We start from the raw sequence: 17506 nt of genomic DNA, 5'->3' as shown, positions 1-17506 counted from the left end.
TGTAAAATTTATTAACGTGGAGTGATTTGTAACCACAAGTTTTATGAATAACTATACTAAATTCTATATGTTTAATTATTTGCAGTAATACTACCGCGCATTTTTGGTGCAATTGTCACTTCACAAGTATAAGTGATTGTAAAGTATGAGGGATAAAGGTCGGAGTTCAAGTCTCTAGGAAAGAGCTTCACAAATATAGACACTCAAATTAAGTTAGAGTAGAATTTATAGTAACTACTGACACCATATTATTTCTAACTTTAAATCTTCCTTTCTTCATTGCGTTATCAAATTTATCATGTAACTCAACTAGTACTTCCTGATATTTCTAATTTTAAATCTTCCTTTCTACATTGCATTATCAAATTTATCAGGAAAAAAAAAAAAACAATATTGTTCTCTGTTCCAACAAAAAGAGTACCACCAAATGTAGAAACAAATATCTACATTTGGTGGTACTCTTTTTGTGCATGAGCGCCTTCAAAATCAAAGGCCTGAAATATTTCAAAAATGAAAGTTAATTTTAAAAATAAACAAGTAGGAAAAGTTGGAAAATTTATTTATTACAGCATTAGTTTGTTACATATATACAAAGGAAATTCTCTGAATCCAAGTAGTTATGAGCCTATTTGTTTGGTGATTCCAAACAACGGTTTTTGTTTAAGCACTAAAAACTTTTGTTTCTAAAAAAAACGCATTTAATAGGAGTGTTTGAGTTACATTACTCGTTTTAAGATGTTTAAACACTGAATTTAAAAAGCACCTCATGCTAATTTTCAGATTTCAAACAACGTTGTTGAATGACACATTCATAAATATTTGTTTGTCAATTGAGAGGATCTTTGAACTATATGGAACAAAAGCAATGGGTAACCATATGACTATGTAAATATCAAATCTCGCAAGTGGTCATCTACTGTTTTTTATTAATTTATAAGCTCCGCTTTTAATTTTTAATTTTTATGTATAGTTTTTTAAAACTTTACATTTTTTAATAGTTTTTTTCATATCTTTTCACTTTTTTTAAGGTACAAATATACTTTAACATATTTTTAACAAAAATTTAAATAAACTATTCTCAAACAGGCATAATATTAATTATGTCCAAAGAATAAAGTACATGTAATAATTTGTGTTATACAATATATAATGTATATTCAGTTGAAATTTCACAAAGAGAACCTATTTTAATTGTAAAGGCGAAGCCTTTAATTCTTTTTTTTTTTTTTTTTGTGGTTAAAAGGGAAAACATAAACAACACTAAGCAACAGAAACAGGAGCAGGACAGAGCCTACTAACAACCAGCCCAACAGCATCATCCTCCAACAAGGTAGATAACTCCACTGGAGGACTTGAAAAAACAACAAACTCCCTGTCTAGCAGTAGTCCTATTCTAGCCAAAAGATCAGCGCACTTGTTCGCCTCCCTATAGATATGCCTGAATCTTCTCTGAGGAATTTGGTTAGCCATAATTCTGCAATCTTCCATGATAGTTGAGACAAAAGCATTACAAGAAGAGGGAGAGTTAAAGGCATCCACAATGGCTTTAGCATCTACCTCAATAATAACAGAATGCACATTAGCTTGCAGACACAGATGCAGACCATCACGCAGCGCCCATAATTCTGCCATAAAACTATTTGTACTCCCAATCCTTCTAGCAAAACCTGTCACCCAACTCCCATTTTCATCTCTGATTAGCCCACCTCCACCTGCTAGACCAGTATTGCTTGTTGCCGAACCATCCGTGTTCAAAGTGAGCCAGCCAACCATCGGTTTCTCCCATCTAACACTCCTTATAACTGTCCTTTTGGTGGCCAAGCCATTGCTTGCACAGAAATAGAACTCCGAAGCACGATCCATCACTTCCTTGCTTAGTCTGGGATTAGGATTTTTCTGGTTGAAGATGCAAAGATTCCTCTCCTTCCAAAGCAACCAAATGCCAAATAAGAAAATAAGATTCCACAGTAGGGAACCAGATTGGTAATAAGAGCTAGATGTGGCATTATAGAAAAGCCAATCCTGTAAGCTCAAGGAGAAGAAATTATGCTTGATTACCCGCCTACCCAAGTGTAGCCACAAATTCTTACTAACGGGGCAGTCACGCAGTCTGTGCAAGATAGTTTCTGCCTCAACATGACACTGGGGGCAGCAGACATCAACTTGAAGACCTCTATCTGCTAAGCACTGATTAACTCCAATGCTATGGTGCATACACTTCCAGACAAAATTTTGAATTGTAGGCAGAATTTTCAGCTTCCAAATCCACTTTCCATTGAAAGGGGCATCCCTCAAGGAGTCCGTGGCCAACCCATAAGCACTCTTAAGCTCAAAATCACCCTTGGCCGAATACTTCCAGGCCAATCTATCCTCTAATCTGGCAGAAAAGGGGATTGGGGTGGCCTTTATATCATTGAAAACTTCCTCTGGAAAAATCATTTGGATTAAAGACCAATCCCAACTACCAGTAAGATCCACCACCTCCTTTATCTTTAGATTGGCTGCCTCTCTAGACAAAGGCCCCTGAATGGTCTTTCTAAGGGGTCCATGATTAGTCCAACTGTCATTCCAAAAATCCAACTCACTGTCAAAACCCGGAAGCCACTTGGTTCCTTTTTTAAAAATTTCTTCTCCTCGCCCCATTCCCTTCCAAATTCTAGAGCTAGGCAACTTGCTTGCATTTCTCGAATTAAGTCTCCGAGGATTGCAATACTTCATCCTCAAAACCTTAGCCCAAGGGGCCTTATCTTCGGTGTGGAATCTCCAATTCAACTTTGCTAACAGCGCTGTATTCCTTCCCTTGGCTGTTTGAAACCCCAAACCCCCTTCTTCCTTTGCTCTTGTGACCTTTTTCCAGCCCACCCAATGCATTTTCCCCTTCTCTTCAGTTGAACCCCACAGAAAATTCCTGTTAACTCTGTCAATACCATCCAGCACCTTACCAGGCAGCAGGTTACATTGCATAATGTATGCCGGAATAGCTGCAGAAGAAGCTTGAATCAGCACCGCTCTACCGGCCATGGAAAGGAGGTTGGCCTTCCACCCTGCAAGCTTACACTTCACTCTATCCAAAACAAAACCGAAATCCTGATTATTATTTCCTTTGTGATTAATAGGAAACCCCAAATATTTCCCCAGACAATCCGTTTGATGGAAACCAAGAATGTCACTGAATGCCTCCCTATCATCAGGATCAATATTCGGAGAAAAATAAACCCTGGACTTAGACTCACTCACAGTTTGCCCGGAGTACCCACAAAAGGTATCAAGAACCTCCCTAATGGCATTGCAACTTCCGGCATTCGCCTTAGCAAAGAAAACAAGATCATCGGCAAAGAACAGATGAGAGAAGGCTGGGCCATTCCTAGACGCCTTAATCGGACACCACACTTTAGCCTCACACTTCTCTTGAATGAGCTGATTTAAAAATTCCATACACAAGATAAAGATGTACGGGGAAAGCGGATCTCCCTGCCTTATGCCTCTAGAGGGCTTGAAAGGATCGAGGCTTCCTCCATTAAACAAAATCGAGGTCGAGACAGAAGAAATACAGCTCATAATAATCTCAACAAGATTATCCGGAAAGTTGTAACGGATCAACATACCCCTAATGAAGCTCCATTCAAGTTTGTCGTAGGCCTTCTCTAGATCAATTTTAATAGCCATGTAGCCACCTTTCCCTTTAGCTCTCCCCATTGTATGAATAATCTCCTACACAACAATAGCATTATCCACTCCCTTCCTACCAGGAACAAAAGCAGCTTGGTAGGGGGAAACAAGGTGATCCAAGAAGGGCCTAATCCTACCAACCAAAATTTTGGACACTATTTTATACACAGAATTACACAGACTTATGGGACGGTAGCTACCAATAGACTCAGGCCCTTGAGTCTTCGGGATGAGGACAATATTCGTACTATTCAAAAAATCCGGAATTTTTTCCTCTCTAAAAACAGAATACACCTCCTCAGTCACCGACCTTCTTACAACCAGCCAGAATCTTTGGAAAAAACTTGCATGCAGCCCGTCCGGACCGGGCGCTTTGAAGGCTTTCAAAGACCAGAGAGCAGCTCTAATTTCCTCCTCCGTCACCATGTGGCTAATACTATTCTTCTCCTCAAGCGAAAGTTTTGGTTGCCACTGCAAATTATAACTAACTTCACGAGTTGCAACCACTTGGGAAGTAGTATAGATTTTAATAAAACCTTCTCTGATATGGTTTGCAACTTCTCTTTCCTCTGTCAACCAGGCCCCCGCCTCATTCTTAATAGCGGTGATGGAATTACGCTTCCTACGAGCAAGAGCTGAAATGTGATAAAAAGCAGTGTTTCTATCTCCTAAGATCATCCAATTAATCCTAGATTTCAAAGCCCAAAGATCCCTCTCTTGCTCCAGCACAACATCCAGCTCCTTACAAAGCTGGTTCTCTAAAGCTACTAGAGAGGAAGACGGCTGGTTGGCCAACGACCTTTGCACCCCATCAAGCCGGGCCAAAATTCTCCTCTTATTATGGAAGATATTACCGAAATGAATTTTATTCCAAACACTAGCCTGCCTGGAAAAGGCATCCATCGCTTCCATAAGCCTCCTAGGATGCTGCCAAGCCTTGTTAACCACACTCGGAAATGAAGGATCAGATAGCCAAAAGGATTGAAATCTGAACGGTCTAGTGAGATGAAGCTGCCTCTTAGGATTGGTGTCCATCAATACGGGACAATGGTCCGAGTCACACCTGGTTAGGTGCGTCACTCTGGCATCAGGGTAGAGTAAACACCAACTAGGATTCATAAAGAATCTATCGATTCTCTCTTGGATGAGACTATGCATCTCCCTTCTATTAGTCCACGTATATCTCGGCCCATTAAAACCCATATCAACCATACTACAACTATCCATACAGTCCTTAAACATCAACGCTCTGTTTACACTCACTGGTCTGCCCCCAAACTTATCATCCCCAGCAAGGGGTTCATTAAAATCACCCGCAATAATCCAAGGCTTATTATGAAGATTAGCAACCTTAGAGAGATTATCCCATAACACCTGTCTCTCCACAAATCTAGGACTAGCATACACAGCAGTAAAAATCCAAGCAATGTTAGAGGGAATTACCTTAACTTCGACATGGATTTCTTGCTCCGTGCTTGCAAGAGGCACCACCTCCACTCCATCTGAGTTCCATAGCAACCAAATTCCACCCGCAAAGCCCATCGCATCAGAATGAATAACACCGTCAAAAGGAAGCCGACTTGTAATCTCCCTTGCTCTGTCTCCCCCAACCCGTGTTTCCATAACAACCAAAATGGACGGGTTATGAATCCTCACCAACTCCCTAACATGACTCTGAAAATTGGGCTTCAGAGCGCCCCTACAATTCCACACTATAATCTTCATATTTATTAAAGACAAAAGGGAAAGAAAATTAACTGGAAAGGCCAACATCTCTGCTGCCCTCCTCAACATCCATCTCAACCATTCCTTCATTACCATTGTGTTTGCCTTCCGTAGCCACAGCTTCAAAGTTTGACCCCAAACACCCAAGCTCATCTCCCTCACCATTGCTCGGCTGTTGAAGGTTGGAGTTGACTTGGGCTTTCGCACCCCTGTACCCGTGGCCAACAGCAATGTCCTTCTTACACTGACCTCCGTCGCAAGCAATTTCATTGCTCCGATCCATCGCACCTCGACCCCTGACCTCATGACGATCACCACCTGACCCATCTACAGAGCCTCCACACTCATATCGATGATCCAGCTTACCCAAATCATCTCCACCGCTTGCTGAGAATTGGTAAGGCTCACCGGCACACTCACCTCCACCATTTATACTCCGTAAGACCCACACCCCCGTTGTATTTGGAGAAAAATTTCCCATTGCCCCTGTTACCTCCTTAGAATACCCCACAGCAGCTCTACTCCTGGCTAACGCTCTCTTCCCCTTAACTGAAGGGCTGGACCGAACATCTACTGGTTTGTCAAGCCTTTTGAAGCCAAAGTTTGGTTCACGGCCCACCCTCCCAGGCCCAACAGAGTCAGCTCCAACATTAGAATTATTCCAAAGCCTATTACCGCCCTTTGTATCTTGCATAAGCCCATGATCCTCTCGGCCCAGCCCATGCTTGGAATGATTCTCAGGAGTAACGGCATTATTTGTTTTCTTCTGCCCAGCTTTCCTACGTGCCACAAGCATCCAAGGTCCGTACCCGTCCTCCTCTCTGCCAGCTATACTGTCCTTATTCGTTCCACTACCTGTGCCAGAGCAGTACGAGTCATGCACAACATGCGTATTCTCTCCAGCACTCACCGGACCACCCTCGACCGGTGGCTCTGGTTTCTTAATAGTTAGCGGGCAAGCCTCCAATCTATGCCCAATCCTCCCACAGGAAAAACACAGCTTATGTATCCCTTCATAGACCATGGGCTGTTCAAACCTCCTAATGAGAACAGTATTAATAAGCGGCTTGGTAACATCTAACTGAATACATAACCTAGCATACCTTCCTCTGGCCTCCATGGCAGTATGCGAATCAATCCGCAAAACTCTCCCTATAGCTTCACCGATTTGTTTGAGGACCTCCAGCTCATATAATTCCAACGGTAGAGCATGCAACCTAACCCATACTGCAATAGACGAAACACTCGCACTCGCTGGTTTGAAAAAAGGCTCCCAAGGCCTGATGGATAGAAAATGTCCCCCAATAAACCATGGCCCGTTTTTGAGCACAACATCCATATCTTCTTTCAAAGAGAACCTGACTGAGTAAAAATCTTCACCAAGGTCCACACACACCAAGGACCCAACTGGTTTCCACAATAAGTTAAGCTTACTCTGAAGAAAACTAAGACCTATTGGTCTACCACAAAGTTTAATAATCAATGCATTGGACCACGGTTTTCTGATACGGATTTTGGTTTCTCTCGTGAGTTTGATCGCTGCCAAACCCTCACGAAGGCCTTCCATCTCCTCGTCTGAGTCCGCATCCAAATCCAATAGCTCCGAGAAATCAAAAGCCTCAACATAGGCCCCTGGAATCTCACCCATCAACTTATCCTTGAAGGTTTTTTTCCCCGCCCCCCAAGCGTTCTGGCCACCCTGCGATTGCCCACTTTCACTAATTCCATCATTGAAATCAGCATGATATCCTTCTTTGACCTTCTTAGTACTCCTGGATAGCTCCGCTTCCTCCTCTCGTGAAAGCTCCCTTTAATTCTTTACCACGTACAACACTAAAGCATACAGCACTAAAGGCCAAAAATCAAAAGTGAATTGTGGCCTTCAAGTTGCTCCGCCTAAAGCTATCTTTTAGTACAACACTCCCTGTCGAATGACCGCACACTCAAAGTATGCCTCGTTAATACCACCTTACTAAGGAAGCCTTATCGGAAAAGATCAAATGATGAAGGAAAAAGAGTAAAGCATTCTTATATGGATTTTACTAATATGTGTCTTAGGGTACACTTTAATTTTCATTTTTAGAAAAATTTTTCTTGAGAATTGAAAAAGTAATGACAGCTTTTTCAATTTCCGAGAAAATGTTTTTATAACTAGAAAGTTTAATGTGTGCCCTAAGGGCACACATTAACCAGACCCTTCTTATATTTCTCTAACTTTATAATGGTCTTATTAAAAACCTTGCAAAGAAAAACATTGGGCGATGAAACCTAAGCGAAGGAAACAAAATACAATCATCATATATATATATATATATATATTTATTTATTCCTCATTAATACATAGAACTTCAATTGCGATAATCTTTGAGTTATTTGAGAAAATAACATAAATTATTTACTTGACAGATCTCTATGAAATAGCAATATTTCTCATAAGTAAATAAATATTTTGTTTATGATTTGTCTTTTTTGTAGATTAGAAAGATAACTTTTACCTGCATATCTAACCAACTGTGGATTAGATCAATTTGAATAAAATAATCCCATGTAAATTGTCCCATGGAAGTAACATAATGAGATAATTACAGATTATCCATTTGTGGTTTAGCTCGAATTTAACTTACTTACCCATGGTTTTATTTTTGATACTTTACCCACCTGAGATTACTTCCGTTTAGTCTCTATTACCCACCTCTATTAAAAAAGATGGGTAAATAAGTCTTTTTACACCCATTTTATGTCTCTCTCCTCCCAAAACAAGAAAAACAAAAGAAACAAAAGAAAAACAAGATTAAAATATGGTATTAGTTTCTCACAATTCACAAACATGAAGAACATACACAAACATGAAGAACATACACCCAGAAAACTAATACAAATCAAATCAAGTAATACCATCAAACTACAATAGACTCAGATCTTTGTACCTATAAAATAAATAAATAAAAAATTTAGATTTCAATGGCAAATAAAAAACCCACAAAAAATCCAAGCACCCCGGTGATTCCACCCTTCATTCCAACTTTTAAATTCCCATAACAATAGGCTTGAATCATCCGTGATCCAATCCAAGACTTCCACTATCATTGACTCATTAATATTTTAATACATGTAGACAAACCATAAATGATGCAAATGACATCAAATTTTGTTCCTAGCAACGTGGAAACTGGATGTAAGAAGACATGATCTTCAATGGTTGATCCGTTGAATGGGTTCATGGGTGTCGCTCACTTCATTTCTAAGAAAATGATATGCTTATCATGGATCTAGGTTTGAGCAAAGGAATGGAGCCACCACTAGCAACACTGATGATCCACCACACCCACGATGACACTGCAACCAAGCCGTGTCCACCATAACAACCCAAAATCTCAGATCGACCACCACCAAAACCCAAATTGCAACCTACACTTCACGCCCCTCAAAACCCAGACCTAAATCAGTCATGCTCCTCCTCCACAAATCAAAACCCAAACCCGTATAGCCACCCTTGGCTCCTCCATTGTCGCAACTGTGATCTAAAGCTACCGCCTATCTAAACCAAAGTGTGGGAGATGAGAGAGAGAGAGAGAGAGAGAGAGAGAGAGAGAGAGAGAGAGAGAGAGAGAGAGAGAGAGATAAAATCAAATAAGAAGCAATGGAAAGAGTAGTAAGTGATTTTTGCCTTTAGTGATGATTCTCGGACTAATAAATCAAGTGAGTGCCATTGTAGCATCTAAGATCTCAGGTGGGTGAGCAAGCGTGAGAGAGTGCATGGGAGATGAGGAGTGTTTGATTTGATTTCTTGTTTGATTTTTTGATGAAACTTGTTAGAGTAACGGAAAAATTAGAGGTGGGTTACGGAGCATAAACGGAATGAACCACGAATGGGGAAAGTGTCAAAAATGAAACCAAGGGTGGATAAGTTAAATTCGGGCTAAACCACAGGTGGATAATCTGTAATTATCCCTAACATAATATATGCTTGATCTTATTCCAATGTTTTCGAGTTGGTGCAGAACTATCTTACTAGCAAGTGTACTAAAAATGCTATGCCAGGTTTTGTAATTTGCTAGATACATATGGGCATTGATTGCATTGAGATATGGTACTCTAGGATCAAGAATTTCTTCATTATCTTGACAGTGAAAAGGGACTTTCATGGCATCACATGACTAAACTACAATTGGAGTGCTTAAAGGATGAGTTTTATCCATTGAAAAAGTGTTTTAGAACTTTTATGAATATGTTGGGTCCTAGGGGGGTGCATGGTAGGGATGGCAAAAAGTACTCAACCCGACCCGCGAAACAATAGGGTCGGGTTTGTGTTTTTAAAACAAAACCCGAAATGGGTTCGAGTCGGGTACGGGTTTTAGTGAAACCCGCCTCGAACCTGAACCCGACCCGATTAAAACTAAAAATACCAAACCCCCCCCCCCACACACACACACTTATAATCTATTCTAACCCTAAATCTCCTCTCATCTTTTTCTTTGGTCTCAGCCACCCCTCCTCACCAGTCACCCAGTCTCATTCACTCACACTAGTCACCGTCGACCCTCAAGCTCACGCCTCACCATTTCGTCTACAAGCCTCAAGCTCACGTCTCACTGTTTCGTCCGCCGACCTCAAGCTCTATCACGCTTCAGCTAATCTCTCATGGCCACCCTCTATGATTTTTCTTTTTTTGGTTCATTTCGTCTCTCATTTTTTTTTCTTTATTTGTGTGTGTGATTTCTGTGTTTGTGTTTTTTATTTTGAAAGGAAAAATCTGAAATTTGTGTTTGTGAAATCGGTGTTTTTATTTGTGTTAGGATTTGTGTTTGTGTTCTGATTTTGAAAGGGAAAATCTAAAATTTTTGTGTTTGTGAAATCTGTGTTTGTGTTTGTGTTAGGATTTGAGTTTGTGTTTGTGATTTTGAAAGGGAAAGTTTGAAATTTTTGTGTCTTTGATTTCTATGTTTGTGTTTAGGATTTGTGTTTGTGTTTGTGCTTTTGGGCCAAGCATGACTAGACAGGGCCTGCGGGGCCCGACGGGGTAGGTTTGGGGGTTGAAAAAAAATCCGTTTATTAAACGGGGTGGGTTTAGGTTACGGGGGCAGGCCCGCGGGTCAGGTTTGGGTATAAAGAAACTCGTCCCGAACCTGACCAGTTGCCATTCTTAGTGCATGGGTCAGGCTGAGTCAGGCTTTTTCAATCCGACTCATTATAATCTGGTTGAAAAAAAATCCAACCCAACCCACCATTTATTTATTTATTTATTTTTGACAATTTAATCCAACCCACCAACCCTACAAACTGACCCAACTCGGAGGGTTGGGTTGTATCGGGTTGGCTATAGTAGATTGATGGCTTAACTTCATGCCCCAAATGCCTTTTTTTTTTTTTTTTTTTTTTTTGAGAATCAACACCCCTAATGTTGACTGATGAATAAGAATTCTATTTGGCAGAGATTAAATATATAAGCCACAAAAATATTTTGTTTTATGGATATCATTTATCTTGAACTCATTTTATATATAATTGACAATTATGAAAAAAACTAAAAAACTATGAGAGATAAATAAATATGAAACCTTGCAAGTGCTCATCAACACATTCTATTGATTAGATGATATATCTAGAGTACATTTAATAATTTGTGTGATTAAATATATGTAGGAAAATATTTAAGATATTATAAATTTTTTTACATAAAACTTATTATAAAATAATGTGACAATAATTGTGATTGATATACTTCAATTATCTCATAAATAAATATTTAAATTTTCTCTTTATGATGGCCAACACATCAATTAGTAACCTCAATCTAGTAAAACTTTAACTTGATGTATCACTACTCATAATATATATATATATTTTTTTTGGCATAAACAAAGGCTTTATTGAAATAAAGAATAACAAACACAAGAGAGTTCACACTGCTAACTGAGAGAGCAATAACTTACAAAACAAACTAAAACCCAACAAGCAAACCAAACACTAATTTAAAAACAACACTTGAACTTCGAACACACAAAACTACAAATAGTAGCTAAGAGGCTGTTTGGATGAGTGATTTCCATAACTCATAACTCAAAAATGGTGAGACCCATAGCTGAGAAGTCTGTTTGGCACCACATAACTCTGTTTCCAGTTTTTTGTTTCCATCACTCAATTCTCTGATTTTTGAGTTATGGAAACGGAAAACACATTTTAGTTGTTTTCAGTTTCCATAACTCTGTTTTCAATGGCATTTTTGTAATTAAACACACATGGAGGGACCCACTGTCAGGGTTAGCTGCAACTTTTAACCATTTTTTTTTTCTTTCTTCTCCACTGTCTCCGTTGGCTGGGTTCTTTCTTTCTTTTTCTTTTTCTTTTTTCTTCTTCTTTCACTGGTCTCCGTTGGCTGGGTTCTTTCTTTTTCTTTTTTCACTGGGTTTGGGTTTTTGGGGTTTTTTTTTTTATTTGGTTCTTCATCACCTCTAATTTTCGATCTTCAGTTCTTTCTTTCTTTCTTTTTTTTTTTCTTTTTTTTTTCATTGGGTTCGATGAGTTTGGGTTTCTTTTATTATTATTATTATTATACTGGGTTCGGTGAGTTTGGGTACTGGGGAAAAAAGAAAAAGAAAAAAAAAGCTGCACTGAGTGACAAGTATAGGGCCCACAAATAGTGTGAAAAATATTGAGTGATGGCAAGTGAGTGATGGTGCCAAACGGGTAGGGTATTTTAAAGTAATGAGTGATGGAAATTAAGTGATAAAAAAAAAGCATCCAAACAAGCCCTAAAGCTTGAGACAAAACCTGTGGAATCGCAACAGAGAGGCATTGTAACAAAAAGGAATGTGGCCTATAGAATTTCTCTCCCTGATTGAGAAGGTCCCCACTTTGCCAATAGGTCTGCACAAGTATTGGATTCCCACACCATGGGCACTTCCCAGTTCCCACCATGGGCAATGACTATTTTAGTTCAAAACAGTATGCGTACGGAGTGTGTAAAATACGTGTTTAGAGCACTCACAGCAGTGGTTCTATATTGCTATATTGCTATATTTTAGCTCCTCAAACACCAAAAGCTTGCTGCAGTAGTGGAGCTAAATCTAAAAATTTTAGCTCCATTGCTACAGTGCACATCTATCTATAGATGTGCACTGTTCATCATAGCTAAAAAAAATATTAATTTTTTATTTTATGTTCACATTACCTTTTTATTTTTTATTCTTTCTGCATTTCATTCTCCGTGTCTCTCTCCTCACTACCTCTCCATCTCTTCTTTCTTCCTCCACAGACCTTCTCTCCATCGCCGATCTCACAGGCCCAGCCGCCGACCCCTTTCTCCATCGCCGATCTCACAAGCCCAACCGCCACAAACCCTTCTCTCCATCACCGATCTCACAAGCCCAACTACCGACCCTTTTCTCCATCGCCGATCTCACAAGCCCAACTGCCACAAACCTTCTCTCCATCGCCGATCTCACAAGCCCAGCCGACACAGACCCTTCTGTTTCGCTTTGCACTCATTCCGTTTCGATCAAGAAGGACCAAGCCACGCCGTTGGCGGCAAAATCGGGCGGTCAGTATCAGTTAGGGCTCAATTCGTCGGTGAAGACCGTGAAACCGTGCCCCTTGGCCCAGGTCTCGTCGGTCGGTACCGAAACGGACAGGGTATCGGGCATGGGTTTCGGTTTGGCTGTGTTGATTTTTCTGGGTTCTTGTTTTGTTCTTCTTCACTGGTTTTGATGGACACGGCGGGTTGTGGTTGTGCAGTGATTTTTATGGATTTGACGGTGGTTGGTGGTTGAATGAAATATTATTTTATTGTAGTGTTTATATTATTTTATTGTATTAAAAGCTAAAATAGATCCACTGTTGTAGCATGTATGTAGGTAAAATAAATAAAATGACTTTTTGTGTAGTTAAATAGCTAAAATTTTACATCCGCTGCCGTGGATGCTCTTAGGTGACCTTTTTCCTATGTATAGGACATATTCCGATAATCAAAAAAAGTATGGACATATTCCGTTGAAACTTCACAAAGAAGGCAAGGACGTTCATTGGTTACCACGTACAAGTCAGTAAAATAGGGAGACTTTTTTTTTTTTTTTTTATTTTGAAAAGAATAGGGAGACTTATATAAAGGCAAAGCCTTTCATTGATGACCTCGTAGAGCACCAAAGTTGCTTTGCCTAAAGCTATCTTTTACAACAAAGAATCAATTTCTTCTTGGAAAACTCTCCAAGGTAAAATTTCATGTATTGAAAATTTGAAGGGAGTTATTAGTATTACTCGCGCATTATTGTTGTAGACATCTTCTTAGTTATTACACACAGTAGTACGCATAGCCAATAAAATTGTATTTTTGAAAATAAGATTTAAGTTATAATTGTGAAATTAAGAGATTATTATGATTTCACAATTTTAACTAAAATTATGTTTCAAAACATGATTTTAGCCGTGGGTTTTGTACACTGTACACTTAATATGTTCTTAAAAAGAACTAAGTAATTTAATGTTTAAGGGGATGTTTGATACTGTTGTTTAAACAACAATTTTCAGTGTTTAAACACCACAATACATATTTTCGTAACACTTTTTAACCCACATGTATTTCCACGACACTTAAATAACTATACTAAATTTCTTACCCAACAGACCCTAAAACTTCTAAGTCACTGTGGTGTAGCAGACACTCTTTCCACATGAAGAAGGTAATTAAGACCCCACATTTCTTTACTTTCCCCATCTTTTAATGAATGAGACCAGTCCATAAAAATACTCCATCCTAGTTCACTCTTATGTTTTCTCAAAAAAAAAAAAAAAAAATAGTTCACTCTTATGCATCACATACCATTTTTCTCCATAACGCATACACTATATATCTCTCTCTAGCTCTTTTGCATTTTTGCTCTAAGTTTTGCTCCTTTCTATTAAAACACGGGAGAAGAACATCATCCAAGGCGTGCTGCGGAAAGCCCAGAGCTTCAGGACGTTTGATTTTCTACATATTATAAGGTCCCTGCCCACTTGTTAGCTCAGCATGCTCAAAATGTTGAGAACTTGGTCGTATTGCTGGAAGAGTGTCCCAGTCATGTGGCACATGTGTGTGCAAATGATGAATCTTCTTTACAACGTATTGAATAAAAGTTCTGAGTATTTCCAATCAAAAAAAAAAAACATGGGAGAAGAAAGCTCACTTGTAGTAGCTCAAGCAGTCCAAGATGCACCCATCATTTCATCCTACAATGATCGTATTCGCCCACTCCTCGACACAGTTGACAGCCTCCGTCACCTTATGATCACAAGAGAAGGCATTCAGCTCCCCACCATTGTCGTGGTTGGGGACCAGTCCTCAGGAAAGTCAAGTGTTCTTGAATCACTTGCTGGTATCAACCTGCCCCGTGGCCAGGGAATTTGCACAAGGGTGCCTCTCATAATGAGGCTCATGCACCAGCCAACTCCTGAACCTGATCTTTCCTTGGAGTTCAATGGTAAAGTTGTTCGAACCGATGAAGAACATGTTTCTGAGGCTATAAATCTTGCCACAGAGGAGATTGCCGGGTTCGGGAAGGGGATTTCCAACGCTCCTTTGACATTGGAGGTGAGAAAAAATGGTGTACCTGATTTAACTATGGTTGATCTTCCTGGGATTACTAGAGTGCCAGTCCACGGTCAGCCTGAAAACATCTATGACCAGATAAAAGATATTATCATGGAGTATATCACTCCTGAAGAGAGTATTATACTCAATGTTCTTTCAGCGACAGTGGATTTCACTACTTGTGAATCTATCAGGATGTCACAGATGGTGGACAAGACTGGTGAACGGACTCTTGCTGTTGTTACTAAGTCTGATAAGTCTCCTGAAGGCCTTCTTGAGAAGGTTACTGCTGATGATGTCAATATTGGGCTTGGCTATGTCTGCGTTAGGAATCGGATAGGAGAAGAATCCTATGAAGAGGCGCGAGTGGAAGAGGCTAGACTTTTTGAATCACATCCTCAGCTTTCCAAGATTGATAAATCAATTGTGGGGATTCCTGTTCTGGCAGAAAAGCTGGTGAAAATTCAAGCAGCTAGTATAGCGAGAAATTTGCCTGCTATTGTGAAGAGCATTAATGACAAGTTGAGCTTGAACATTGCTGAAGCGAAAAGAATGCCCCAGAAGATGTCATCTCCTACTGAGGCAATGACAGCTTTCATGCAGATTATTGGAATGGCCAAAGAATCATTACGGAAAATTCTTGTGAGAGGAGAATTTGATGAATACCCAGATGAGCAAAACATGCATTGCACTGCTCGGTTGGTTGAAATGTTCAACCAATTCTCCGATGAACTTCACAAGCGTGCTGAAAGTGACCCTGCAGAGAAATTTTTGATGGAGGAGATTATGGTTTTGGAGGAAACCAAGGGTATTGGACTGCCGAATTTTCTTCCCCGCACTGACTTCCTTACTATCCTACAGAGAAGGGTGAAAGGCATATCTAGCATTCCAACTATTTTTGCTGAGAAGGTCTGGAGTTATGTTGAGGAAATTGTTATTTCTGTCATGATGCACCACTCTGAACACCATCACCAGCTTCAGCTATCTTTCAGGCGCGCTGGACATAATCTTATAGCCAAGATGAAAGAGCGCTCTATCAACTGGGTCATGGAGATCGTTGAAATGGAGAAGCAGACGGATTATACTTGTAATCCAGAGTACTTATCTGATTGGAATAAATTAATGGTTCAACAAGATGCGTTCATGAAGTACGTCTTGAATAATGAAGAGAGGCCTGCAATGAGAGAGCTTGAAGGTTTTGGTGAGATTGATGTTGATCATTTAAAGAAATATTCTCATGTTCTACAACAGGCTTTTGATTTGAAGATGAGAATGACAGCTTATTGGAAGATTGTGTTAAAGAGATTGGTTGACTGCATGGCTCTACATTTACTGCTCAGTATTGGGAACTTGGTGAACAAAGAGTTTGAAGCAGAGATTGTTAATGAGTTGATGGGACCTGGTGGTGGGATTGAAAGGATGCTCGAGGAGTCGCCTGCAGTTGCTTCAAAGCGACAGAAAATAAGCAAGAGTATAGAGCTGCTTAAAAAGTCCAAAGAAGTTGTTGCTAAGATCATGGACAAGATCGGTACCTATAATGATTAGGGTGTTTGCTTGTTATTTTAAATAATTGCTATGCTTTCATGTTAACAAAGTAGTTTGCTTTATATGTATTTGGTTTTGTTTCCCTTTCTATGTATTTTGGTTTCTTGAACTAATTTTAATTTCTTGAACCTACTTAGTAGTTTTAATTTCTTCATATCTGTGAGTTTTCTGTAATTCAAGATTTCAAAACAACTTATATGCTTAGAGTACTGAAGAAATCCTTGGAATACTTAGAACCATTCCAAGCAAATTAGCTTCTTATAATGCATTCTGTGATTCTTAAAAAAAAAAAAGAAGAAGAATGAATAGATTGGTTATGGTCATTTTCAATAATCAGGTAGATGAAGTGAAGTCTGTGAAATAGAGAATCATTTCCTTGGAAGTGCGAAGTGGCTTATGACCATAACTGTGGGATGTTGAGCAGTTTAAGGCAACCAAGCAAAAAGATTAATTACCTATTGATGGGAACAAACTGAAACTACATTTACATTTAAATCATGCATTAATCTAAATCAATCAAGCTTTAATCTAAATCATAATAACTCGTTGATTCAATCTTTTTCCCTTTTTAATCAACCTACGCCGTGTTGAAGAACTTCCTTTTTGGTTTGTATGGTTGAAACAATCTTGGATGTTTCTACCCATGGAAATTAAGGAGCAAATTTTTAGAATTAGCAATCTTAATACATTGATTGTCAACTTTGTTTAGGCTCACTTATTGGTATGAAGGTAAAAACAGTGATTTGCTAACCAAATTTAGAGTTTGAGCTTACAAGACATCAAAATTGAATAGATTTCTGAGTTTGGGATTCCAAATGGATCTCATAGTCATTTCATATTTTGCCTTTCTAGGAAAAAAAAAGAAAAAAGAAAAAAGTAGTTCTCAGGTATTTCTATTCTAACAATGTTTAATGGAATAGGGACCTCTAAAGGGGCACGCACTACCATCACTAGCTACTTGTTGACTAAAACTGTTGCCGTATATATGAATGAGCAACCCCC

The 17506-nt window shown here is 39.3% G+C and overlaps 2 protein-coding genes across 2 annotated transcripts; one reads left to right on the top strand and one right to left on the bottom strand.

Annotated features, from left to right (window-relative positions):
• Positions 1 to 5422: 5422 nt before the first annotated feature.
• Positions 5423 to 7042, bottom strand: LOC115990655 (golgin subfamily A member 6-like protein 2). Its single transcript, XM_031114466.1, has one exon. The coding sequence runs from the start codon at positions 7040 to 7042 to the stop codon at positions 5423 to 5425; it is 1620 nt and encodes a 539-aa protein (XP_030970326.1).
• A 7136-nt stretch (positions 7043 to 14178) lies between these two features.
• LOC115988605 (dynamin-related protein 4C-like) lies at positions 14179 to 16651 on the top strand. The gene has a single exon (XM_031112167.1). The coding sequence runs from the start codon at positions 14399 to 14401 to the stop codon at positions 16502 to 16504; it is 2106 nt and encodes a 701-aa protein (XP_030968027.1). The 5' UTR covers positions 14179 to 14398; the 3' UTR covers positions 16505 to 16651.
• The last annotated feature ends 855 nt before the right edge of the window (positions 16652 to 17506 follow it).

The sequence above is a fragment of the Quercus lobata genome, chromosome 5 (genome assembly GCF_001633185.2).
Source record: "Quercus lobata isolate SW786 chromosome 5, ValleyOak3.0 Primary Assembly, whole genome shotgun sequence".
Taxonomy (NCBI): Eukaryota; Viridiplantae; Streptophyta; class Magnoliopsida; order Fagales; family Fagaceae; genus Quercus; species Quercus lobata.
Note: the sequence above shows the minus strand (reverse complement) of the source record. Positions and strands in the feature narration are given on the sequence as shown.

What these genes read in the sequence shown, in the direction of transcription:
- LOC115990655 (XM_031114466.1), bottom strand. Translation starts at nt 7,042, where the DNA reads ATGGGTGAGATTCCAGGGGCCTATGTTGAGGCTTTTGATTTCTCGGAG.
- LOC115988605 (XM_031112167.1), top strand. Translation starts at nt 14,399, where the DNA reads ATGCTCAAAATGTTGAGAACTTGGTCGTATTGCTGGAAGAGTGTCCCA.